The sequence below is a fragment of the Notothenia rossii genome, assembly GCF_949606895.1.
Source record: "Notothenia rossii genome assembly, chromosome: 6".
Lineage (NCBI taxonomy): Eukaryota > Metazoa > Chordata > Actinopteri > Perciformes > Nototheniidae > Notothenia > Notothenia rossii.
The window spans coordinates 28,735,745-28,761,741 of NC_136909.1; the positions used below are offsets into that span (position 1 = coordinate 28,735,745).

The 25,997-nt window shown below is 40.2% G+C and overlaps 1 protein-coding gene across 1 annotated transcript in view; it reads left to right on the forward strand.

Annotated features, from left to right (window-relative positions):
* The window catches only part of col27a1b (collagen, type XXVII, alpha 1b), a 70,178-nt gene that overhangs the window by 39,256 nt on the left and 4,925 nt on the right, over positions 1-25,997 (forward strand). The window contains exons 24-55 of the mRNA XM_079687769.1: positions 91-135; positions 288-341; positions 672-725; positions 1,150-1,203; positions 1,638-1,691; positions 3,955-4,008; positions 4,432-4,476; positions 7,873-7,917; positions 8,109-8,162; positions 8,843-8,896; positions 8,979-9,032; positions 13,805-13,858; positions 14,125-14,178; positions 15,901-16,008; positions 16,106-16,159; positions 16,377-16,484; positions 16,562-16,615; positions 17,748-17,801; positions 18,793-18,849; positions 18,928-18,981; positions 19,088-19,141; positions 19,256-19,309; positions 19,416-19,469; positions 19,585-19,692; positions 20,256-20,363; positions 21,343-21,450; positions 21,535-21,588; positions 24,042-24,104; positions 24,270-24,323; positions 24,425-24,460; positions 24,993-25,010; positions 25,161-25,196. Of these exons, the coding sequence (XP_079543895.1) occupies positions 91-135; positions 288-341; positions 672-725; positions 1,150-1,203; positions 1,638-1,691; positions 3,955-4,008; positions 4,432-4,476; positions 7,873-7,917; positions 8,109-8,162; positions 8,843-8,896; positions 8,979-9,032; positions 13,805-13,858; positions 14,125-14,178; positions 15,901-16,008; positions 16,106-16,159; positions 16,377-16,484; positions 16,562-16,615; positions 17,748-17,801; positions 18,793-18,849; positions 18,928-18,981; positions 19,088-19,141; positions 19,256-19,309; positions 19,416-19,469; positions 19,585-19,692; positions 20,256-20,363; positions 21,343-21,450; positions 21,535-21,588; positions 24,042-24,104; positions 24,270-24,323; positions 24,425-24,460; positions 24,993-25,010; positions 25,161-25,196 (1,911 nt within the window). The remainder of the gene's footprint in view (positions 1-90; positions 136-287; positions 342-671; positions 726-1,149; positions 1,204-1,637; positions 1,692-3,954; positions 4,009-4,431; positions 4,477-7,872; positions 7,918-8,108; positions 8,163-8,842; positions 8,897-8,978; positions 9,033-13,804; positions 13,859-14,124; positions 14,179-15,900; positions 16,009-16,105; positions 16,160-16,376; positions 16,485-16,561; positions 16,616-17,747; positions 17,802-18,792; positions 18,850-18,927; positions 18,982-19,087; positions 19,142-19,255; positions 19,310-19,415; positions 19,470-19,584; positions 19,693-20,255; positions 20,364-21,342; positions 21,451-21,534; positions 21,589-24,041; positions 24,105-24,269; positions 24,324-24,424; positions 24,461-24,992; positions 25,011-25,160; positions 25,197-25,997) is intronic.

A 25,997-nucleotide genomic window follows, 5' to 3' on the forward strand; every position in this document is an offset into this window, starting at 1 on the left:
ACGAGTCTCCGAGCACATTTAAACTGATTTGAACTAAAAAAGAAAGGCTTGAATACATTTGTGATATACTAATTGGCTGCTTTGCTGTAGGGCGAGACCGGGATAACTGGCGAGGTTGGAAAGCTTGGCGAGAGGGTAAAGGCTTTTCTCTCCTCTTTCTGCTGATTTCTGTTTGATGCTCACTGTGTGTCTGTTTAGTTGGAGTCCTAAAGCTGTAGACTATTATGAGAACTTCACTAGAGCTCCGAATAACAGAGAGTTCAAATCAAATTTGCTTTTGTCTTTAGGGATTGCCTGGTTTTGTCGGGCCTGTTGGAGAGACTGGCATCACAGGAGAAAAGGTGAACATGCTCGCAATTGGTCACACTTTAGTATCAGAAAGTGTTGTTAATCAACCATCTGTTAGATTTCTCTCTGTTGATGTAGCATGTTACTAGTTCAGAAACTAAAGACTAAACATCAAAGTGTTGCTGTTAGCGGCTTCTCAATTGTGCAGATGTGCTCCTTTTTTACATATTGGTCCATTTAATAACATACATTTATGCCTGTTGGTTAGATAAAACCAAAACAAACCTTGAGGCTCTGATAAATTGTGTTTTGACTGAACATATAAACATTGCATCGATCAATTCTAAATGAATGTTTTTCTAATTGTTTTTTTTTCTTTTCAGGGGGACCGAGGGAAAACAGGAGCTCCCGGGCCTCCAGGTGAAACGGGGCCGATGGTAAGGAGTAAGTCTGGATCCCATCTCGTACCAGGAGGCATTCAATTCTACATATGTGTATATATATATATATGCTATATTCTATATAAGCTGTGACATGTTTATACAAACTCAGTATGCAGTATTAATTCAACTGTACGGTATTTATTTTTACATTCTGTTTATTTGATTCTATCTTATATGTACATATTTTTTATTATTATATTTATTTCCTACTTTGTCTTTTTTTTAATTTATTTTAAGTGTTTTGTCTGTTACATTGTTGGAGAAGCCTACAACTAACAACCACACTGTAGCTTTATAGGACATGTTAATATATGAAAAATAAGGTTATTTAACAAAGCTGTCATACAGGCAGATAGCATAAGGTCATTTATTTGATCAAATCATGTAGATATCATTTGAGTAATGTTGTGTTCCCCAGGGTCACACCGGCATACCTGGAGAGGCGGGGCCATCTGGACTGCAAGGGATCCCAGTAAGTTGACTTAAGTTAATTGTCACTACTATATATTTACTGAATATAAACCATGGACTACATTGGCTTGCTGGAGGTCTACATAAACCCAAGGACTGTAGCACTTCTATTGCAGCTTACATCGTTGTCATGTTGTACTGACACACCCTAAAGTTCATATCTACATCACTGCAACAAAGTAAAACATTGAAGTTCATTAAGAATAAGACTTTTAACTAGTGTTATTAACATATCCATTATTGAATCAATATATAAATCCAACCTCTATGAAGGCAGTTTTAAAAAAGCAGCCTTCGATAGTAGAGTTTATATAAAAGACTAAACTTCTGGATACAGGTTCAACTTACTACCTGCAATAATATTAAAAATGACACACAGGCAACGGTCCCTCGTATTAAGAGTCAAATGTTAACAATATTTTGTTACACTTTAAGGGGCCTTCTGGTTCACCAGGATCCATCGGCATCAGAGGACCCAAAGGCAGAAGAGTAAGTAACTGAAATCTGTGATTATATGAGCTGACGTGAAACTACTGTGTGTCACAAATGAATATAAAAAACATTACAATCCACGCCCAATCTAGCAGCTTCAGTTCAACACTCCGACAACATTTAAATATGTGAAATGCTTTTGGATGGATCTACATTTTGACATTCATGGTTCCTCTTTTGTGTCTGTTGCTAAAAAAATCTAATTTGAGCTTACAGGCTTAACTAAGTCCTTGAACATAGTAAACGTTATGCCTGCTAAACTTATTCATGATAGCAATATCATTGTGAGCATGTTGCCTGGCTGTACACTGTTTTCCGTTTCTTTTTTATATTTTATACCAAAAAAAATGTTGCTCTATCAGAAATCTTTTTTTTTTCATTCCCATCAGCAGCAACAATACTTTATTTCACCTAATACTGAACTAGAGATAAGATTTATTTAGGCTTTAGGAAACAAAGTTCTATGATTGTGTCTATACAGTACTTATATTAACATATAAGTTACTTACATGCATTTTAAAATGCTTCCTACAAATCACCCTGGTGTTTCTGTACATGTGAATGAGTGCTGCGTCTGCCATGAGCTCAGGATGACTCCAGTGATTGCTGGCTTTTCCATAATTGGGTTTCTACTTTGGAAAAATAGCCCATGGTTGCACAGCAGGATCATTGGACTGAATGAATAATTGATCTAACATGAATAAGTGGTATAATTAAGGCATTTCGTTCTTATTGGTTTTTACACGGCTCCCTTGATATCACAAGCAGTCACAAATGTAATATTTAATGACTTTAATTGCTGAAAAGGATATCAATGCTTTGGAAAATGAAATTAAAATCTGCATGATAAACTCCAGTCTCCTTATTACACTGTCTGAACTCATTCCCAGTCACATGAATGGGGAAAAACCAGTAACAACCTTTTCCTGCAGCCACATGTTTGTAATATAAAAAAAGGAGTAGGCTATACTTTGTGAGACACATTTTTAAGTACAGACAGCTTCTTGGAGGATGTATCCAATCATGTTACTTCTTCTTTCTCTAATATCTTCTTATAGTTATATATTTTCAGCTTGACAAGGTTAAGTCATACGTCCGTCATACTTCAGCATCATGTTACCCTGTCAATTCAATTTTAAAATCTCATGTTGTCATTCAAACTGAATCTTTTGAATTTAAGCTCATTTTCAATGTTCTCATGCAAAAAAAACTCCTTAAATTGCTGCAGTAAAGGGTAACGTTGTGAATTTCCGGCTAATGTGCCTGTTGAGTGTTCTGAAAAACTGGAGTCCGAGGGAGGGAAGTTGAAGTTATCAATCTCAATTTAATTTAGAATTTGATTGAATGCATCAGTGAAGATGCAATTTAACATAATTCCACTACAAAGTACAAAACTACTAAAAATGTGTTCAGCTCTGGTTTGCTTTTAAACAGCATTTAACTCTTTCATATCGGAAATGATTAGATTTGTGTTGGTTGCGTTGCAGATTTGACATCCTTTTTATCGAGAAAAAGGTTCCATATTTTAATATTTGATCCGGCTAGTGATTCTGTTACAGCCTTATCATGGGATATATCTAAAAAGAGGCTCTGGACTAAGACTGTAAATACATTTGAAAACTAATTTGAGAAAAAAAAGCAGATTGTGAATCCAGCAGACAGGCTTTTTATTTGTCCTTTTCAGAAGGAGCGGTATTCTTCTCTGACTAAATCTCTTTTATATACGATGCCTACATAATAAAGCTTTATTTATATAGCAAAGTGCTTCACAGAATGACACATCACAAGTTAAAAACAAACCACAAGAAATTCCGCTCAGATTATTTACAACATGACATCGGAACCAGCAAAAGACCCTTCAATGTTTTCTGACAGGGAATAGTTTGGTTCAATTTCAGAGGCTAGGATGAATCAGCTGCAGGACCTTTTCCAAAGGCCTCTTTACAATCACCCTACTGTGCCACAGTGTGTCATCGTGGAAAGCTGGGGGCAAAGTGTACACTGTGGATTGGACTAATTTCCAAATGCCAAGCTTTTGCAAAACAGCCACAATCTTTGATGGTGTCACTCACTCCGATGTGGGCTAACCCACAGTACACAATGAAACCGAGAGAACTGCCTCCCAGGATCCACTAAATAGACAAAGATGGGATGAAGTTCCCTGATTCATTCACCCAATATGTTAAACAATGTGTGCAGCTGTTAAAGGCCACATTGTCCCAAGCTTTTCATCAGTGACAACTTTCATTTCTCTCTACAGGGTCTGCGGGGTCCTGATGGCCCAGTGGGGGAGAATGGGTCTGCTGGAGTGAAGGTGAGCACATGATCAGATGAAAACATTTTCAGAGATTCAGATTTAGTTGCAGTTTGTGGCTCACTGATATAGTTCAACTTTTAATGCCAAACTGCTTGAGAGAAATGTTTAGCCTTGAACTTCCTAATTGCTCACATCAAATATATCCCGCAGAAAGCTAGGATAAACAAACTGGCTCAAGTTTCTGAAAAGTAGGAACAATGAAGCAGCTTTGTTGAGCAGGCCTTTGTTATTTACTATTTTTAACTTCTAAAGAATCTTTAGAGGACACTCTTTGTTAGCTGCAAAATTAGCAACATAAGCTTAAATCAAAGAGCACTGAAATATTGATGGTGCTGGTTGGTGCTTGGCAGTCGGGAACATTTTGACTCTGGGGAATTTCAGAGAGCTCAGTAAACCGAGTGTAATATTTTCTCTCTGCAGGGCATCGATGGTCCACCAGGAAGATTGGGCCTCTCTGGGGTGATGGTAAGAACAATTTGACTTATTTAATTTCCCCTCTGAACTGAAATGACAGTGTTAGCATTACAACACCTTTTTAATGCTGGCTACATGTGGCCTTTTGAAGTCCACAGGGAATTAGTATCTGGGATAAATGATGCTGATGCTCATATACTCCGGAAGAGTTCAACTACATCTCATTAAAGCATGCATAGAGTTAAGCTTGATGTTACATTTATAACATGATCATCTTACTGTTATTTATTGTTGCCAAACTATTTTGTGCATCATCGACTCAGTAGTGGGCTTCTAGAGATAATCAGTGCACAATTAGTCAAGAAAGTATGTTAATTATAATTTCATAATTTTCATCGGTGTGACAATTATTAAAATCATTTGCTGAAGTTAAAGTAGCAACACCACAATATGAACAAGGTCTATGAAGTAAAAAGTACAAATATTATCGGCAAAATATGCTGAAAGTAACCCAAATAAAAGTACTAAAAAAAAACAAAAAAAGTATTTATTACATTTAAAGGTGGGGTATGTAAGTTTGAGAAACCGGCTCGTGATACACTTTTTGTTATATTCCACGGAATGCTCTTAACATCCCGATAGCAATGAGTATCTTAAGTGCTTTGACAATAAATCCATACAAAAATGTCATCTGTGGAAGCCGTAGTACTGTAAAAAGCACGACCAATCATTTGAGCCGGCTAAAATAACTGGATGGCCTACCTGCCTGTCAGCCTTCCACCTGTGCACAAACTTATCTGGTGCCCTCATTGGTCATGTGCGCTTTCGTGTGTGTTGTAGGAGGGGCTTTGTAAGGAAGTGGCAGATTTTTTCCAGTTGTGTATTTTCAAATTCTAGCGCACTCGAGCTGGTTTCTCCAAAATTACTTACCCCACCTTTAATGTTTATTAGGGTCTGAGACCTAGGTCAGCGAAGACTCAATTGAAATCGGTCGCATTGCGAGCGATAACCAAGCAAAACCCACAAAAAACAGGGAAAACAAGGGGCAAAAGTCCATTAAAAGTGGTCTAAATCATGGCAGTAGGTAGCCCATACGATCTCAGGTTTCACGTAGAGCTGTTGAGGCATGGACCGGTGATATAAAAGTGAAGATTGGGGGACGGTGGGACCGTGTCCATTGGAGTTACAGCGACACCGTGTTTTATGGCGAAGGATGGATGGTAGCCATGGTAACGCCAAATTAAGTAACATCAGATTTGACCTAGATCTGTTCAGGGCCGCAGTGCTAACTCAATAGCACATTATTGAGATCGGACCGATTATTTGTTATTATTATTATTTGAACATTTTGCGTTCACTTTTGACACCTTTTGTTTTTACACACATATGTGAAAAATCACCAAATTTGGCAAGCGCGTCAGAAGTGTGGCAACTTGAAATATGTAATTGGTTCCGGAACTTTGCGTCAAAAATTGCGTAGGCCACGCCCACTTCAACTTTCACGTAAACAAACGAAACTCGCTACGCATATCTAGGGTGCGGAGACGAACCAAAAGCCTCTTGGAGGGGTATAAAATAACGTACAGGAAGTCGGCCATTTTGAATTTGGCGTCCTCCGCACGAAATCTATCTTCTTCTAGGGACTTTATCAGTACGACTCGAAATTCGGCGGGTAGCGTCGCGAGACATGGGCAATTAAAAGTTATCACGGAAAGTGTTTTCTTTCGCACGGCGTAGCCGTGATTTGGCGCCAAAGTTCGCGTTCGCTTGATGCTAGGCGGTCCATCGCCATGGAACACGATGATGTCATAACGCCAACTGACATGCTCCGGACGCCACCAAACTTCACATGATGGTTAACACTGCGGCCCTGAACAGCTCTCGGTCAAATCTGATGTTACTTAATTTGGCGTTACCATGGCAACGGATCGCTTTAACTCCAATGGACACGGTCCCACCGTCCCCCAATCTTCACTTTTATATCACCGGTCCATGCCTCAACAGTTCTACGTGAAATCTGAGATCTCACAGTATGCCGTTTCCATGACAACGTATCCTTCGCCAAAAAATACGATGTTGTTGTAATTCAATGGAAAATCGTCCAAACAGCACCAGACTTCAGACTATCATTAATGGTCCGGCCCTCAACAGCTCTCTGTCAATTATGGGATGTCATCATATGCCGTTGCCATCGCAATGCATCCCTCGCCAAAAAACCTGGTGTTGTCGTAATTCAATGGAAAATCGTCCAAACAGCCCCAGACTTCCGATGATGGCTAATGGTCCGGCCCTCCACAGCTCTATGCCAATTATGGGATGTCATCATATGCCGTTGCCATGGCGACAGATCCATCGCTATGAAATATGGTGTTGTCCTAATTCGATGGAAAATCGTCCAAACGGCACCAGACTTCATATGATGGCTAATGGTCCGGCCCTCAACACCTCAATATGACAATAGTGAGTTTTCCCCAAAAGCTGTTGCCATGGCAACGCACCCCTCGCCGTTAAGCACGATATTGCTATAAGTCCTGTGTAAATGGTCAAAAACTGTTCAAACATTACATGTGTGCTAACCGTCAAGCCCTCGAGACATATATGTGTCAGTTTTCAGATTTCGTTAAATTGAGTTGCTATGGTAACAAAATGGTCGCCGTGAAACACGGTTTTCTCATAACTCCAGTTAACATGCTCCAAATTGCCCAAAACTTCACAGGTTTGATAACGATGCAGCCCTCAACACAACTAAGCATATTATGGGGTGTCATCAAATGCTGTTGCCTTGGCGACAAATCAGCCGCCATCAAACACAATGTTTGTGTTACTGCTGTAACTCAAAGACATTGTCCGACCGGCCTGAAACTTCCCACGTTTGCCAACGGCCGAGTCCTCGAGACACCTAGACACACACGTCGACGTGCAGACTACATCCTGCGGAGCGTCGAAGACCCGCTCAACGCTGCTTGCAGCTTTAATAATACTTATTATTATAATTCCTAATAATTGATTAAACCATATTATACTGTTTTTGCTGATTGACGTGCTTATTAAATCTACTTTTACATATTGTTGGGTTGCTAGAACAATGCGTTCCCGTTATAGCTGACAGACATATCATACTACAGCATCTTCCTCTTAAATGTATTTGGGTAGAAAAATACAAAGTGGCACACAAAGGAAACACTTAAGTATAAATATTTTCAAACTGTTCCTAATAGAGCACTTAAAATGTATGTTCACTACTGATCTTGTACCTTATCATTCATTAAGTAAGATGGTTAACCTTTCATCACTTGGCTAGTATTTTAAACCTTAAGGTTGACAATAGAAAGGTAACTGAGCCCTATTGTTATTCCTCTTTACCTCGTCCTTAGTTTGACATGTTTTAACTCACTGTTCTCCTCCTAGAGTCCAACTAATCTTTCCATTTGTGTTGTTTTGCTGCAGGGAAAGCTTGGCGAGCCAGGTGAAGCCGGGCCTAAGGGATTTCCAGTAAGTGATTGGGGCTAACAGAGGTCTTTTTTAGGTCAGTCTTGATTTTTGGGGCAGGACTCTTTTTGGGGGAACAGTGGTGGATAAGCGAGGCTGGAGTGGCAGTCTGTTTATCTAATGGGTTTTGCTGCATTTCAACAAGTTATGAATACCAATAGTGTTTGTGTTATAAACACCTGTGTTATTTTCAGGGTGTTCAAGGACCCTCGGGTCCTCCGGGGGCCAAAGGAATTGCAGGAGAGCCAGTGAGTTTACTATTTGTTTGCATTCATTTGGCTTCCATATTTGAGAATCAACCCCATTCTTAAAGACCTACTGTCTTGCTACTGTATGTTTTTTTTGTGTGTTTTCAAATTCATCTGGTGTAAAAATTATATTACATTTTAAGTAAAAAGTTTCAGAATGTGTGAAGAGGATACCGGCGGTATCTCAACATTATCTATAATAGCCTATGGCTTTCCATCACCTGCTGTGAACTCCTTTTCCTGCACTTAGCATAAAAACTCTGAATTTCCACAATTATACACCTTTTATTAAGTGACTCCTTGAAACCCTGTATCCTGCTCAAAAAGCCCAGAACAAGCTATTCCTCTTCCTCCCATTCGGCCCCAGTCTCAGACACAAAAAGAGAAAGTAGTGAGTCTGAACCACTTTGATTTACACCACCCTCTTCCTGGAGGAGCAGCTTTATTGTAGCCTGAGTGTGTCTCTATAACAGCAGGCCTGTTCCCATCACTTACAGAAGCTTTGGCTCAGTGTTTTCAAGGCCCTCCAGATTAACTTATCTCCACAAGTCCACACTTTCTGCCCGGTTCTTATTTCGTTTCACACTTTTCCTCCTTTACTGTCTCTTTGCAGAGGCATTTATCAGAGATAAGAAAGCAGTCTTAACCTTTTCATTGGTGCCTGTGTTTTGTCACCGCAGGGACCGGCTGGGCCACCAGGAACGATCGGGCCACTTGGGGAGATGGGGCTGAGGGTGAGTTTAATCACACAGATGGTGTGGTGGCTCCCATTGACTGTTAAGATAACACTGAAAAACTAATGGCTGTTTTGACCAGGGGCCGCCGGGGAAGGCTGGAGAGAGAGGGCTGTCTGGTGAACCCGGAGAGAAGGTGACGATGACAATGTGCCTCTGACATTTGCGTTATTGGTATTTTGGGTTGGTTGATGTACATGGTTATTGCTTCCCACTGCATTGAATTATAAACACAAAACATTTTCTTGTACAGAAATGATCATTAGGATTACTGGCTACAGGTAGCTACATTTCATAGTCAAATGTGTAAAAGTTCATTAAACAAGGTACTGCATGTGACAAAGAGTTTAAATGATATTATATTATAAACTGCTTTCAGTTGGCTGTGGTGTGCCTACTGTATATGCCTGAACTCTCTAAGAAATCACCTACTTCAGTTTTCCCATTCGCTGAAAAATTGGCAATTTTAAACAGCATATTCTTACATTTCTTTGTGGATATCAAATAAATACATTTTTAGTCCTTGAATATTATTGAGTCTGTACCTTAAAAAAAAACGTCATTGAATTGATTTATTTAAAACAAGGGATAGTGTACATTAATCAACATATTAAGAACATGTAAAAGTACTCGAATTAGCCAAAAGGCTAGTTTTCATCGATAGTCCCTTTGCCAGATGGTGATAGACATCCTAAAAGCAATAATAAAAATACCACAACATTGTTATACCATTGTACATATTTAGAATAGATGACATCACTGAATACAGATAAGAGCAAGTCATGATAATAAATAAATAAAACATTTACAATACACACTCATACACACACCTACACCCACACATCAGTGCTGACACTGTTGGTTTTCAATGAGCCACTTTTTAATACTCTGCTTGAATGTGTTGTAGGATGAGGATTCTCTTATTGGTTGTGGTATTGAATTCCAATGATGGGATGCGTGGAATGAAAAGACAGCCTGGCTGAATGCGCTTTTCCTAAATGGGATGGTGCAGTCTCCCCTAGCCGCACCTCTAGTAGCCCTGGTTGAGGTGGACTTTAGGCTGATGAAGCCAGCCAGAGGAGGAGGAGCCAACCCACTAGTGATCTTATAAACTAAGCAGATGTTTTTGTAAACTATGAGATTTTCCCAGCTGAACAGATTATACTTTTTAACAATGTGACAATGATGATACCGGAATGGCTTTTTGTCTAGTGTTTTGAGAGCTTGTTTATATAATCATTCCAGTGGTTTTAGAGCTGTAGAGTGTGCATTAGACCAGTTTATCAGACAGTAGTTGATGTGGGAGAGGACCATTGAGTGAAGGTATAGCTTAGCTGCTGCAGGAAGTTTCTAATGTATCTGTAATTTGACAGATTGAACTTTACTTTATTGCAGACCTTTTTGATATGGGTTTTGAAATTGAGGTTTGTGTCAATATGTATTCCTAAGAGACAACCTGAAGTCTCCTTCCTGAAAAGAAAACATCTTGTTTTGTTATAATTAGGGCTGTCAAGTTAAAAAAAATTAATCACAATTAAATATTGTTGTTGTTGTTAGCATCTGGTGCTAGCTAGCTGCGCTAACGGATATAAGGAGCTGTTTAAATGAAAACAGAGGTGTGATATTTCGCCGACAACTGCGCCGAGCACTTGACTTTATGCAGGTAGCCAGACAGCGGGACATTGTACGAAAAGTCAGCACATCAGCACGGATAGTGCGCGCAACATGATTGCAGCGTCCAGGCAGCTCCCGTTGCATATGCCTTGAGTTGCACATAGCTCCAACGATCCAACACACACACACACACACACACACACACACACACACACACACACACACACACACACACACACACACACACACACACACACACACACACACACACACACACACACACACACACACACACACACAGGGGCGAATGCTAAGGGCGCATCAATCAATGGGGGGCGCCAAAATAAATAAATAAAAACAAATTAAAAAAAGTTAGAAATTTAATTTTTTTAATTTTTTTTTATTTCATAACAACACAATTTCCCGATTTTGGATCAACAAAGTACATCTTATTATCTTATACTAACAGAACTACGCCTATATTGCGTACAGCGCCTATAAACTATGGCGCACCCCCCCCCCCCAAATCAAGTTGAACTGCCCCAGCCCCAGTAAAAAACAGAGGTTTATGTGAAATAGTTCTTTTTTGAAATAATGGTTTTAGTGTGCAATTATAGGTTTTAAATGATGTATTTGTGTTCATTTTTAAAAATAAATCAAACTTCCAAAAAACGTATACAGCTTTTTATTAACATTGGAATTGACTGTGTAAGCAGCCGCGGGGGGGAGAGCATTAGAGAGCTCTTTCCTGAAAGACTCAGAGGCTCTGATAACCTCAGCTCAGTGAGGTAAAGGCACACCTTTATATGATCATTATAGCTATAAAAAAATAAGAGAATAGATTTTCATCTATTCTCTTATAGTATAAAATACTATATGACAGTAAAATAAAGTTGTTATTAATAAACAAGAATACAGTTTAAAAGGGGAGTGATTTTTAAAATATCCATAAAGAAAAAGAAAATCTGCTTCCAGTTCTGTTTCATATGGGTGTTGAGAGATGTATCCATAGATCTCTTAATGTTGCTCTCAAACTGCAGCAGATTGATGCTCCAACTTCAATATTTAAAAAAAAAAATCTTCCCGGGGGAGCATGCCCCCCGGAGGTGAGGTCCACCCCCCACTTAAATCATGCTCAAATGGATAGGATACTAAATACATTTGCACACAGCTTGTGTCCATATCTTTCTGTTTTGGTGATGCCACAACCGTGCATACATACGCAAATCATAGTAAGTGTCTGCATTTGGGGGGGGGGCGCCAGCAAAAATCTTGCCTAGGGCGGCAAATTGGTCAGGGCCGGCCCTGCACACACATACACACACACACACACACACACACACACACACACACACACACACACACACACACACACACACACACACACACACACACGCACACACACACACACACACACACACACACACACACTCACACACTCACACACAACACTTTGTATTGTATGAGAGGTTCCAGATTGAATTGAGGCGAATAATTTGAATAATTCAGAGGTTGTTGTGTTTAATATTCATGAGAATATTTGTCATTGTTCAAATGATAATAAACATTTGCATAGAGCATATTTGTCCACTCATATGTTGATAAGAGTATTAAAAAATTGAAAAATATTCCTCTAAGGTACATTTAGAACAGATAAAAAATGTGCGATTAATTTGCGATTAATCGCGATTAACTATGGACAATCATACGATTAATCACAATTAAATATTTTAATCGACTGACAGCCCTAGTTATAATGCTTTGGCCCTTGGAGAAGAACATACACACTGTCTTTGAGATATTTGGTTCCAAACAATTATTGTTAAGCCAGGATGTAATATTCTCCAACACATCAGTGACCTTGGTAGCAGCCTCTTCTGCGGTTTTGCCATGAGTAAAAACAACTGTATCATCAGCATACATTAATACATCATATTCTCCACACACAGAAGGCAGATCATTTATGTACATAAATGATCTGCCTAAACAGGATGGGGCCCCATACAGAGCCCTACGGTACTCCAGTTGACAAACATAGTGCACTAGACTTATGGTTCTCAATTTGAACACATTGGGAGCGGGATGAAGATACAAATGAAAGAGGTCGGTGAATTCTATAGAAACATTTAAGTTGAGTATTTTTTGCAATAAGATGTTGTGATTAACAGTGTCAAAAGCTTTCCGGAAGTCAAGGAACACGGCCCCCATAACCCCACCCCTGTCCATTGATGCCTTAACTTTCTCGACGAAGAAGCATGTCGCTGTTTCTGTTGAGTGATTAGCCCTGAATCCAAATTGCATTGGATGCAGTGGAAAGGAGCTGTTGTTGAGATAATTGATGATTTGTTTGGCAATCAATTTCTCAAATACCTTGGATACTATGGGTAAGATACTGATGGGCCTATAGTTGTATGTCATGAGAGGGTCCCCACCTTTGAATAACGGGAACACAACAGCAGGCTTCCATTGATTGGGAAAACTCCCTTGATTGATTGCGATATTAATGATATGCGTTAGTGGCTTAACAATTGAAGAGTTAATGTCTTTCAGCATGAATGTGTCCATACCGTAGATATCCTTAGCCCTTGAGGATTTCAGATTGGCAATTACTTCCGCAAACTCTGTCTCAGACACTGACTTTAGAACAGCTGCTGGTTCGCTAGTGTTGACAGTCGGGAGTGCATTAACTTCCTGAGCTATGAAGCTACTGGCTATGGTAGCCACTAACTCAACAAAATAATAATTGAGTGTAGTTGCCACATCAGCTGGGCATTGCAGAGCTGTGGCCTCAATTCAATTGGCTTGGCTGTCGTAGTGTTTTGACCAGTTCATTTTTTTATTTGGCTCCATATAGCTTTTGAGTTGCACTGAGCATTTTCAATCATTGTGATGAAGAAGTCCGCTTTTGCTTTTCTCAGTTCCCTTGTTGCCTTGTTTCTTAGCCCTGCAAATATATGTTTATCATGGGACATCTTTTATTTTATCGCAGTTTTTAAGGCACTGTCCCGCTGCTTCATTACATTTCCGACATGTCCGTTCAACCAGGGGAGAGTCTGTTTCTTATTTTTATGTTTTATCATGATTGAAAATTCATTGATTGTGGCCTGTAGTTTTCCCGTAAAGTTTCGACTGGTTACTTCTAAATCATTTTCAAGTACTAGATCTTCCCAATCTAAGTTTTTTATAGTAGATCTGAAGTCTTCTTGCTTGTTTTTTGGGATGCCAAAGGATTCATACATCAAGAGACACAACACATCCCTGATGAGGTACCCATCATGCTTTTTCTCCTGACAGGGAGCCGTCGGTCTCCACGGCAACATCGGGGAGCAGGGTCTGATTGGCCAGAGAGTGAGTATCCTGTTTTCTTTACTTTTGAAAAGTCATAATGAGTTAAAGTGCCCTGGATGTATTTAGGCAAAACAGCAGCATATTAAAAAGGAGACGCATCACTTGAGGTGTAGACTAAAGCAAGTGATACATTTGTTTTCAATATGTACTCAAACACAGCCAACATTGGCTTGTGACATTGGCTTGTGTCTCTGCTTCCAGAATTCACTGTCCTGGTGACAATAAAACATACTGCAACCATAATGTTTTTATAATGTGTCTGTCAGGGTGAGCAAGGCATTGACGGGGAGGCTGGACCAAGTGGAACAGATGGAGCCAAGGCAAGTTCAAAATAAAAGACATACTGTGACCTAAAAAATGATTTAAAGGCCCACAGTAAATGGAAAAACATTGCCCCGGCCGGTAATCAAATTGTTGTCAATAACTGCAACACAGAATTCTTTCCTGATTCCCATTTGTCTGTGAACCCAGGAACCTCTCCGCTTTACTGTAGCAGCTTACTGTAATTAGGGCAAGTCTACTATTGTTTGTGAAATAATGGCCTGTGTACAGTTGGAGCTGCATTGTGTTGACGCTTATTGAAAACAGATAGCGGGGCTATTTTAAGTCTGGCAAGTATTGTGACCGAAAGAAAAAAAAAAGATGGAAAGCAAAGAAAGCTTGTCTATTCAGCAGAGCCTCGCTGCTGCAAGTATCGCTGACGGACCCACAAACAATGTTTGGCTTAGAGAAGGTGGTAAAATGTGAGTACAGAGAAGACTGGGGATAATAATACATTTAACCTGAGAATCTGTTTTGCTAAAAGTAAACTACTTTGAGGGATTCTTGGACACAGTGCAGCCCCTGGGTGGAAAACAGCAGATCAACAGGGGTTTGCAGCTTTTACCGTCAACTGTTAAGAGACTGAAAATCAGCACATTGCCATTATTAATTGTCATATTACTTTTCTGCAAAGAAATTGAGGATGTTGACATATTTTGTTTCAGCAGTGTGTGGTAAATATTTTTGTTTTCCAATGTTGGGAGAGCCATATTGGTATCCTACTAAATCTCCATTAGATTGATCAATGGTTGGCTAAAGAAAACTAGCAATTGGGAGGGAAAGCAATGAGTTTTACAAGGTGGATACAGGATTGAAATACAGCGGAAGCTACTGAGAATTGAAGTAAAAACTAAACCCATATCTTGACTGAAGATCAAACTACATGTTTGTCAGTGTGTGGTAGACTTCATGCTGTCCACTTGAATATTCATTAGGCTGGACCTCATGGCTCTGGTTTTTTGATCCTGTCTACCCCACAGTTGTTTCTCAGTTTCCGTATGAAATGTTCTTCTCTTGCACTCCTTTTATCCATGTATCCATGTTGAAGAAAGGCTCAGTTCTTTGCCCAATCTTATTTTTTATTCACATATTTGGAACCGAACATTATCCTTTTCTAGTTTTGTTTCTTAAAAATTGTAACACAGCCAGCCCTTGCTGTGTGTTTCTTTGAAACTGGTCTTAGTCGGTTCGACTTTATAGCCGTCTACAAAACTGCCTGTCCGCTATGAGGGCTTTGTTAATCAGTCTGAATAGTCTGCTAGTCTGAATAATATTTGAGATTTAATTTATAATTTGCAATGCTCCCACACTCCTTACACTAAAGACAGGTAGAGTGCAATCAATGGGATAAGGCCTTACTGATTAGTCAGCTGTCATTTTCAAGAATAGAGGTAACAGAGCTTTGTTGCTTGTGTTGTTGTGCCCCCCCCAGGCTTTGCAATGGCCTTTCTACAGACATTTGGTCTGCTCATTATGTTGAATATCATGAAAACCTGTAAGCACTGACAGACCTTTCATTGACATATTTAATTAAGTGAAGGTAGTTTTTGCATTAATGTATTTATTAATTTAAGTTCAACTGTCAAAAATGTTCTAGAAAATGAATACGAACTTTTCCTTTCTGAATATTTTATTCACATAGTCTAACATAGTCTACATAGGGCATATCCTGACTTCTGCAACTGAAAAGCTTTTCATTGGCCTTGTATAACTCTCCTCAGGGAGATAAAGGGGATGCTGGTCAAGAAGGCGCTGAAGGAGACAGGGGTGAAATCGGTCTGAAAGGAAAGCAACGAACCCCTGGGCCTCCCGGATTGGTCGGTGTAAGGGTGAGCGTCTCAGCAGCCAACTCCATATTTCATTCAATTCCCATGAAAAGACGGCTCTTTTTGTCCACTCACAACCCGTTCGATTTTTCTCTACCAGGGTCAGGAGGGTAAACCGGGCAAAATTGGTGAAAGAGGAAAGCCAGGAGAAAAGGTTTGTCAGTCTCCCTGCCTTGGGCTTTAAAACACCTTTCATTCACTAGCACAAGCGGTTGAATAGCTCTCTGCTGTAGTGGTAAACACATGGTAACAGGTCAGTGACCTCCCTAAGCATGTCAAACAGACTCTCAGTATTAAATGTTTGAATCGTCAAACCTGTTCGGGGAAGTTTGTACTCTGTGCATACCTGCTCAATGATGGCCTCTCTCCAGGGGAGCAAGGGTCACCAAGGTCACCTGGGGGAGAGCGGCCCAACGGGCGAGCAGGGAGAGGTGGGCTTTGTCGGACAGAAGGGAGCGAGAGGAACCATCGGGCCAGTGGTAAGACATCTCCAGGCGCTTTGAAGGACACGCTTTGTTGTGTTGTGGATGTGTGCTAAATAAATATATTTCCCCAGGGTGCTCCGGGGAGAATGGGCCAACAAGGAGAAACCGGCATATCTGGTTACGAGGTAAGCACAGTGATGGAATAACTATTTATATTGCAGGATGGTAGTCATTCATCTGTCGTCAATTCATTAAATTAGTTAAAAACCTGCATTATAAATCCTATAAAAACCTTGTTTTATGTAAATGGCTAGAATATACACAATATTATATCAAGTGTGTGGGTAAACAGGAAAAACAAGTTGTTTGCCTTGTTGACAGGTACCTTACCTGATTAATGTTTAAACAGTAAGCCTGCCTTGGGTCCGTTCAGTGTGTGGATATCTCTGGATATTTTCTACATTTTTCACAATCAAATGCTATCCAGTTTCCCCCTAACAATCAAAAAGCCTGAATTGATTTTTTCAAGGGGTTTTATCTCACTGTATATTTCTCACAGAATAATATTGAATGATAGTATTGACGTGCGAGTAGATACTGCGCTTGTATTGTTTTGGTGTTGATGAATCACAGGCCGAATCTCTTTAGTTTCGTTCTCCCTCTCCATTACACAGTCGGGAATCTGCAGCTCGGATCTGTGTTTTTCTCTTAATTGTATGCTAAAGTCATATCACTGGTCTATTTACAGCCATGACTGAAGGTTTTCTTAAAGTTGACCACAAGAGGGCAGAAAGTAAATACATACATAAATACAAGCAAATAAAAAAAGAATTGCAAAAAGTTGTTTCCCTTTCTAGAATGTTTCCTTGCAGCTAGCTAAATGTATTTATCTTCCATTTTCAAACTATGAAAACATTTCATGCTTGCTAGTTCAACAACGGGGTGGAGGAGCTTCTTTTCATATAAGGTGTTTTTTATACCACTAACTTTCTCAATCTTTCTTGACGAGAAAACTAGGTGAAATGAGCACGATTCCTGGTCATTACCTCTGTTGGCACATAGTAAATCCAGAATAAGCAATGCGTCCTTTAAGACCAGCGTATTTAACACTCATAACCTTGACTCGGCTAATGAATCAGAAAGAATGCATTCCTCATGGCGACCTAAGATGAAGTGATCACCTTGTTGAGTTCTCATTTTACATAATCTCGACCTCGCCTCCTTCTGCTTCTCTACATCATGAACATAATATTTCACACAGTACATTGGGAGTGAAGGTTGGTAGGTGACAGTCACAAACAATTTTTCTTGTCATAGGGTCACATGGGACCGCCGGGCCCCCTGGGACCTCCTGGACCAAAAGGTGAAAAGGTACTAAACCACACTTATTTGCCGTCTGCACTGTGATTGTGTCTAATGAGCTCTGGAGTCCTGTAATGGTTGCGTTACTCAACAAGTCAAGCAGGTCGTTGTCTTTGAGTGGTCAGCTCTTTTGAATGCATTGGTACTTCAGTTGTCCCTAATCAGTGCTTCCTCTGTCTCTCATGTCCTTGCAATATTCCAAAAGTCCTCTCTAATTTGATCAATGATCTGATCTAGGACGCATCCAATTAACTCAGTGCTGTCAAATGTATATAATTAGACAAGCACCTGGTCTGCTCATGATTTTGGAGACATTAGCATTATAATTTGTGTTTATTTGACAGGAGCAGCACACAAAGGAGCACACAGCGTTAGAGTTTAGTGAGATGCTAATTTGCATTTTATTTTTAGTCCCTGGGCAGGAGCCATCTGGATGTGGATATTCGTTATATTCTCTTTGCCAATATAAAATAGGTGGGCATAATAAAATAATGGCTGCGCTTGTAATTAAATCAATATCACACTATCAAATGGGTTGTTGCAAAATGTACGATTGTCAATTATAAAAGCCAGGTAGCCCTGGCAATGAAACTTGCTGCAGATAAAATACAGATCAGTTTTATTAAACGCACTCATATTAGACTTGTACGTTTTGCTCGGCCCCTGGCCATCACTAATTATTTTCCTTCTTTAGGATGCCTGATGGGCTCTGCAGTTCTTTTTTTCCTTCGACACATGCTCAACATATGACCATCAACACTAACACACATCCGCGGTTATTGTTTAATGAATAAAGACCCTGGAAGAGTCATTGGCTTCATTTATGTGAAATTGTGGGTAATAGCGCATGTAATGATTTGCCATTCATTTAAGCAGGCATTGTGTTTCCATTGTTGTATTCTTTCAAAGAAAACATGTATTGATTTTGCACACACTGTTTGGTTTGAAGGGAAATTCGGTTGATTGCGGTTGTTTGTCCGTGTCCATATTGCTGGTTTAGGGTGAACAGGGAGACGACAGCAAGGCAGAGGGTCTTCCAGGTCCCCAAGGTGACAGAGTGAGTACCTGTTGTTTATGTGTCCTTTGTTTGTGTTGCTCTGGATTGTTTAATTAATTAGTCTCCATGTACACCCAGGGTCCTCATGGAAACAGAGGAGAGAGAGGAGAGCCAGGGGACCCAGGGCACATTGTGGGTGAAATAAAGAAAGATTGACACCTCTTTTGATTTGTCTTTGGGTATAATGTCAAATAAGTGACTGTCTGTGCATTGAAATGCAGAAACGTATGTTTTCCAGGGTCAAATTGGTGTTGATGGAAAGAGAGGTGCAGCTGGTGCCCCAGGGCTTCCTGTAAGTATCTTATTTATGTCTCTGAAAATGTAAAAACCCCGACATATAGACATTGTGTAAACTTGTTCGAAAGCAATCAGTGTAATTCAAATCAAACAGAAATGATCATTTCAGGGACATCCTGGGCCAAGAGGACTGCCAGGGCTGAAAGGATCCAAAGGTGACCAAGTAAGGACATACATGACAGTGGCTTGATTTTTTATTTGTATTCGAAAAACTCAATGACTTCATGTAACACGATTGGACTGTAATCCAAACTCTCGTTATGCTCCAGGGTCAGGAAGGAAAATCAGGAGCCAGAGGAGCATCTGGGACCAAAGGACCACCCGTGAGTTTGATGTATTTCTGGTCCTACTATATAATCCGGCATAATACACAGGTGAGCTATATGATACTATTTAAAAGCAATGCAGGCTTTTACATTTCCACATGTCTTTTCTAAGGGTCCAGAGGGTCCTGATGGCCCACGGGGAGTTGAGGGCAGGGAAGGACTTGAGGGCCCGTCTGGCATGGATGGACTTTCTGGTAAAGATGGACCTAAAGCAGTCAAGGTGAGGACACTGTCAGTGGTGCACCTTTCTGTTTAACTAAAGAAAGACTTTGGAAAATAGTCAAAAATATTACGTCTTATGTCCTAACCACCGCTCATTGAATTTTTTTCGGAAATTGTCATGAAGTCAAGGAAAGATGTGAAGGAGAATTCTTAAGGACATAGGAAAAGACAACCACTGTGCTCAGAGAATCTGCTTGCACTTATCACACTATCTGATGGCGGATGATTTATTCTTAAAGCAACTTCATTTATCACACGTTCAAGTTAGTCTTAAATGGAACCACATAATAACGTTTTCCATTGATCCATAGAGAACAATTGAACAGCTGATGTAAATGATGGCTAAATGGTTCGTTGCTTTATTGAGGGACAGCATTATCTCCTTTCCCTTGGATATAAATGTGGCATTAAAGCAGCCTTCCTTAGCATTCAGAGACTTTGACAGCTTTTCATCATGGATGCCACTTAGATCCATCTGAATTGAAAACCTTCTTAAGCATAAAACAAGATCAACTGTAGCCCAGCTCTCATTATTTCCCACCAACCATTTTCTGTGTTCAGGGGGAGCAAGGAGAAGATGGAGAAGTGGGCTTACCTGGGAAACCTGGGCAGTGGGGGCCAACTGGTGTGACGGGGCTTCCTGGAAGTCAAGGCTCCTTTGGACCAAAGGTGAGAATGATGTGTGGAACATCTGTTCTAGTGTTAGCTAGGAGCTAAAGTTTGATCTTCTTAACAGAGAAGTTAATGTTAAGCTACAACCAAACGTGTTTTTAAAGATCACCAGTGTATTGCCAGTATCAAGTGGGAATTACCAACTCAGCTTAAATCTGCCAGGGTTGCCTCCCAGTGAGTGTTCTCTTATCTCAAATGCCAAACTCTGCAAGTCTTCACACTATTTCTCTAAAGAGCTCATTTTCACTGCACCACTGCTAGGAAGTTAGAGTTGCAAATATGAATGAGTTGGATCGATCCAGATTTTCTTTGCTTTGCCAATATTACATAAATTCACTTATACATAACTATGAGAAACACAGTGAGGCTTTATTAGTTAGTATAATGCAGTTTCCCCGTATACACATGGTTAGGGGATAAAGTTGCATTCATATTTAGTCATAAGATAGAGATCCAATGCAAACATTTATTTGTTTGTTATGAAGTAAACTGTGAGGGTCGGATATTCCTTTTTCTGCCACTGTGTTTTTCGGAGCCACACAATATTTCTATCTGATACATTTGAAATCTATAAAGAGAGTTTTAGAATTATAAACACTGCATACTTTGTTGTACCAGGCAGTACATAATGTTATTCATACAAATTAATCCCTGACTATTTTTCATTGAGAATTATATTTAAAATACAATATATATAGAGAACACCAGACATAAATGCAGCCATAGCCAACGTTTACCCTGGATTTGGCCGCTGCTATTTTCCTTCCCTGGTTGATCTTTCAAAACTGTTTTTTCACCATAGTAGTGGAAAGGCACCAGCACACGGTTGACAGTAAATGCAGTTTGCAGTGTCCATTGGTGGGAAGTCAGTGAGGGATCTTGAGCTTGTTGCAGCACTTATACTGATTTATCCTTTCAGAGGTTATTTGGTACGTGAGGAAGTACATGTGTTTATGTGTTTATGTTTGATCTTCAGGGTGAGAGGGGTCTTCCGGGCCAAACTGGTGCATCAGGAAAACAAGGCTCTGTCGGCGGGATGGGGCTGCCAGGAAAACAAGGAGAGCAGGGACCTAAAGGACAACCTGTGAGCACTGAGTTATCTATTTACTCAGAGAACAACCTTTTAGCTTGTTCAGTGATGAAGATAACCATACTTCTCTTCTCTAAGGGGGATACGGCTCAACGAGGATTTCCAGGGGTGTTCGGTCTTTTTGGACCAAAGGTATGCCAAGTGACCTATAAAGTTTTAGTTCCACATCTTATTGGCTGTGCAGATGATATGTCTCTGAGGCAGTAAAATGACCAGAAAGTCATTTCTGACTCCAACTCATCTTTGTGCAGTGTCTTTGTGAAGTTTGAACCTCAAAATTGTCTGGAGGTACATTAAGTTATATTGTCTTCAGTAAAAATGGATATGAAAGCTGTTATGTATTACTATAACATGCCCCAGGATAACATCTGCTACACTGCGAGTCTGCTTTACTTACAACACTGCTGCACTATAGATTATTGCCAGCTGAAGAAACCGAACAGGCTTTCCTGGAGTCTCATTCTTTCATTTAAAACCCAGAGGGTGATCTCTTCCCTACTGTGGGAGTTGAACCGCAGTGTGAAGCAGATGAGCTTTGTGTTAGTGCTAAGTTTATAGTAACTGTTATTACTCAGAATCAATGAGGAGGGATAATTAGAGGAAAGTCATCAGACAAAAGTGCAGACTCTGAAAGTGTTTCAACATCTCAAGTCCTGGAGTCATGTTCAATTATCGAACAGCAACAACATTTACCTCTTTGTAGATGAGGGGAGAGGTTACGTTATTAACACAAGTTTCTTGTAAAACTTTACCATTTACCACTTTCAATTATTACATTCATCTTTTTTTTCTTTTGAAAATGTTCTATTAAGATAAAAAATACTGCAAACCGTGTTTTACAGCACTTTTAAACCTATAGCACATGTATCTTAAAGGTCTCATGTCATGCTTTTCCGGTTATTACCCGTCCCCTTGTGTGTTATGAAGGTGTTTCTGCATGTAAACGGTCTGCAGAGCCACAAACCCTCAAAGTACACCCTGTAGTGAGTAAAACTCTAACACAGAAAAGACCTGTCTATGCTGGCCCAGAACGCCTCGTTGGAGATTTCTCTTTTTCTTCCTGGGTACAGTGACGTATTTGGGTATAGTGGCGTAACGTGGTACTGTATACTAAAATAGATTTATATTGTGCAATTTTCCAAAATCACATTGGTTTCTCATACAGCATCTCTGTATAGTATGTGTATTCACTCTCTGTCCTAAACGGCTTGTTGGAGCTCCTGCCCCCCCCCCCCCCCCCCCTTCCTGTGAGCCCAGTGGCCGTCTGCAAGACAGCGAGACACAGCGAAACCCAGCCCGCAACCAGCCATTTGGACCAATCCGCGGAGCCGTTACACTGCGGGTGTGTGTGTGCTCGGGCTGGTTTCAGGCTGGTTTCGGGCTGGGTTTCGCTGTGTCTCGCTGTCTCGCAGACGGAATTATGATCAGTAGAAATGGCCAGGACATGGGACCTTTAAAGCAGTGAAGTTGCTGTTTGGTAGTTTGTAAAGATGTTACATCACACACAGCTCCTGAACTCAATGTTAAGGATTGGTTTTTACAGCGCTCATAGAACAGGGAACATTTGAGGAGGAGAAGACGGATGAATAAGTGTCAGTTCCCCCTCCTGAGAGTTAACAGGCTCAGTCTGGCTCAGAGCAAACTAAATGATCTGTCATTTGTTAAATAGCTACAACCTCACCTTAAACCAAGCATGGAGTACTGAAAGGATAAGCCAATTAATAAGAGACTTGTTTATTGATTAAGTAATTTACTGAGCACAAATCTGTTGGTGTTGCAACAAATGTTCCTCTAATAGTTGAGCACGTTCTTTCAGTATGTGAGGTACATCGACTTCCTATTACGTTTTTTTTTATAAATCCTTTTGCAAAATGGAAATGACTAATAGAAATGTCCGTATATCGATCAATAATTATAATAGGCCCAGTCTTGCGGAAAAAATATATAATATACATTTTATGTACAATGTTATTCTGTGTCCCAATTCTATTCTAAATGTGTTCTCCTTACATTGCAATCTTTTCACTCCTGAAAAGTGACAAGAAAATAGATTAACAGTCTGTATGCATTCTACACCGACGCATTCTTTGAGTGTGCTCATAATCACAATGTGACACACACAGGAAATGAAGTGCACAGCTATTACAAATAAATAGTAAATGTTTTACAGATGCATAACTGCAGAAAAACCTAAAAAACAAAAAAATGTTTATTTGGCAGTCCTAAGTTGGATTTTGACCAGCGTCTATCAAAGTATTTTATTTATTTTTAATACTAATTTACATTTACTTTCTGTTTACTCCCCCCCAAAAATGCACTGTGACAATTAGCATTAGCATTTAGTAAAGTTTGCAGTTGTTCTCAGAGCCACCGCTTAGTTACCATTAGAGGAACAGTAGACGTCTCTGCTGTTTTACCATTCAACATGGTGCCACTAGCTATACAGAGAGACATTTATCAATGTATGAATCCAACTTGTTGCCAATAAAGGTCAACAAAGGTTATCGATTATTCAATATTGGTTCAACCTTTAAACCTACCGCATCTGATCCACTTCTATAAATAACAGCTATTTGTCTTTCCAGGGACCCATGGGCTACATTGGCCCCGCGGGGATACAGGGACCAAAAGGCCCGCGTGGTTTGTTGGTAAGATGAAGATTAATGTTAGTTTGGTAACTCTCGGCAACATTTCAGCCAATTCCAGTGCTCTGAACTCTCACAAATTGCACACTTGCCATGAAAAATAAGCAGAGCTCCGCCTGATGCTCCATCATACGTGTCGTCAGTCTCTAACATGGCTCTGCTTCCCAGGGTATGGAGGGAGCTCTGGGCCCCATTGGCATCATTGGCCCCAGCGGTCATCCTGTATGTACCTCATATCTCATCCTATCTGCCAAGCTTTATGTGACTTCTCGCTGCGTTTTGGCAGTGATGGAGTGATCCTCTGTCTCCTTTCTCTCCATCAGGGACCCAAGGGTGACAAAGGAAGTCGGGGGGAGACGGTGCGTGGTGCCTTTTTGATGAATCCTTTTTGTCTGTACCGTGAGCACAGGATAGGATACTTAGTATGGAGACGGCACGCCACTCCTTTGCCCCTCAGCACTTTTCATTTCCTATTGTACTTCACTGTTTGTTGCTACACTCACAGTGACACTTAGCTGCTGTGGAATTCCTGTCAGGGTGATAAATGTGGGCTGCATGCTCATCTCAGGCTTCTTTTTGTGTGTTTGTTGAGCGCTCATACACAGGCAGATTTCACAAGCTCACTCCCAAAACAACAACATCTATGTATGAGTTTGCTGCGTGAAAATAGGATTTACTGTGTAGAAATAGGATTCCTGAGTGTAGTTCTGCAAAGAAAAGCAAGAGGGCATTTCAACACACAATAGGTAAAGACTGTGTATTGAATTGGTAGGACAAAGATGGCGTAACACTGTGCATGATAGAATGAGTTTGAGAGAACACCGTATATTATTCTATTATTGCAGGATTGTCCTCTGACATTGATTACTTTTTTCCTTTCATCTCTAACAGGGGTTGCAAGGACCAGGGGTGAGTAATAATTCACCTTTGTAGCTTAATCTCTATTCTTTGCACAGGCTCGGGGGCTGAGAAGAAGAAACAAATGAACCACTTTATCATCTTCAATAAAGGCAAACTTGTTAATCATTTTAAGGCTAACGTGGTGATGCCATTTTTCAGGGATTTGCTGGCCCTCGTGGACCACCCGGACCACCAGTAAGTGTTACATTCTGTATACATCACACTTTCATTCATCGTAATCTGGTCTAGATTTTAATGTCTGAACGTGGAGAAAGAATAAAGTTATTCTCAGTTAATAGTATTTTTTAAAACATGTTTCTAAAAATCAAGATCAAGGAGAGCAGAGGAGAAAAGACTGGTGCCCACTGATTGATTATCAGTCTGTTAGAGTGCGCCGAACAGACATGGTTTGACTCTACTGTGTATTCATTTAAGTCAAAATGTACAAATGCAAAAAAAACGGTGTTTTCATCATTCAGATCCCTAAATCAAATTGAAAACGACTTGGCTGTGGGTGCAGAACCTAGCCTGCTGGGAAATTATTTGAGAAGGAGAAAGTAATGTCTGCATTAAAACTGTAGTTAAACTTTGAGCCAAGTTATGTTATTGGGAAAATAATGCAGTAACCGTACAAAACATGTTCTTCAGTCCTGACCTGCCATGACATGAGGAGTTTGGGATTACACACCAAAATCGCAGCAACTGAGAAACACCAGTGAGACATGACCAAAGTTTGGTTATGATCCTATTGATAGCACTGACGTAATACACATGGAAGATGCATTTCCAAATAGGCATATTGGTCGATTGCTTCGACATAATCACCGTGGTTATAAATGAAAGAATTTGGCCATTCACTTTAGTTATCTAGCATTTAGCTTCATATGTGAACTGCAGGCAATGAGATTTGGCGTGCTACTGATAACATGCACAACTCCACAGAGCCCCGAGGCCCCCCCAATCTCAAAGTTTATTAATATTGAACGTGCTCCATTT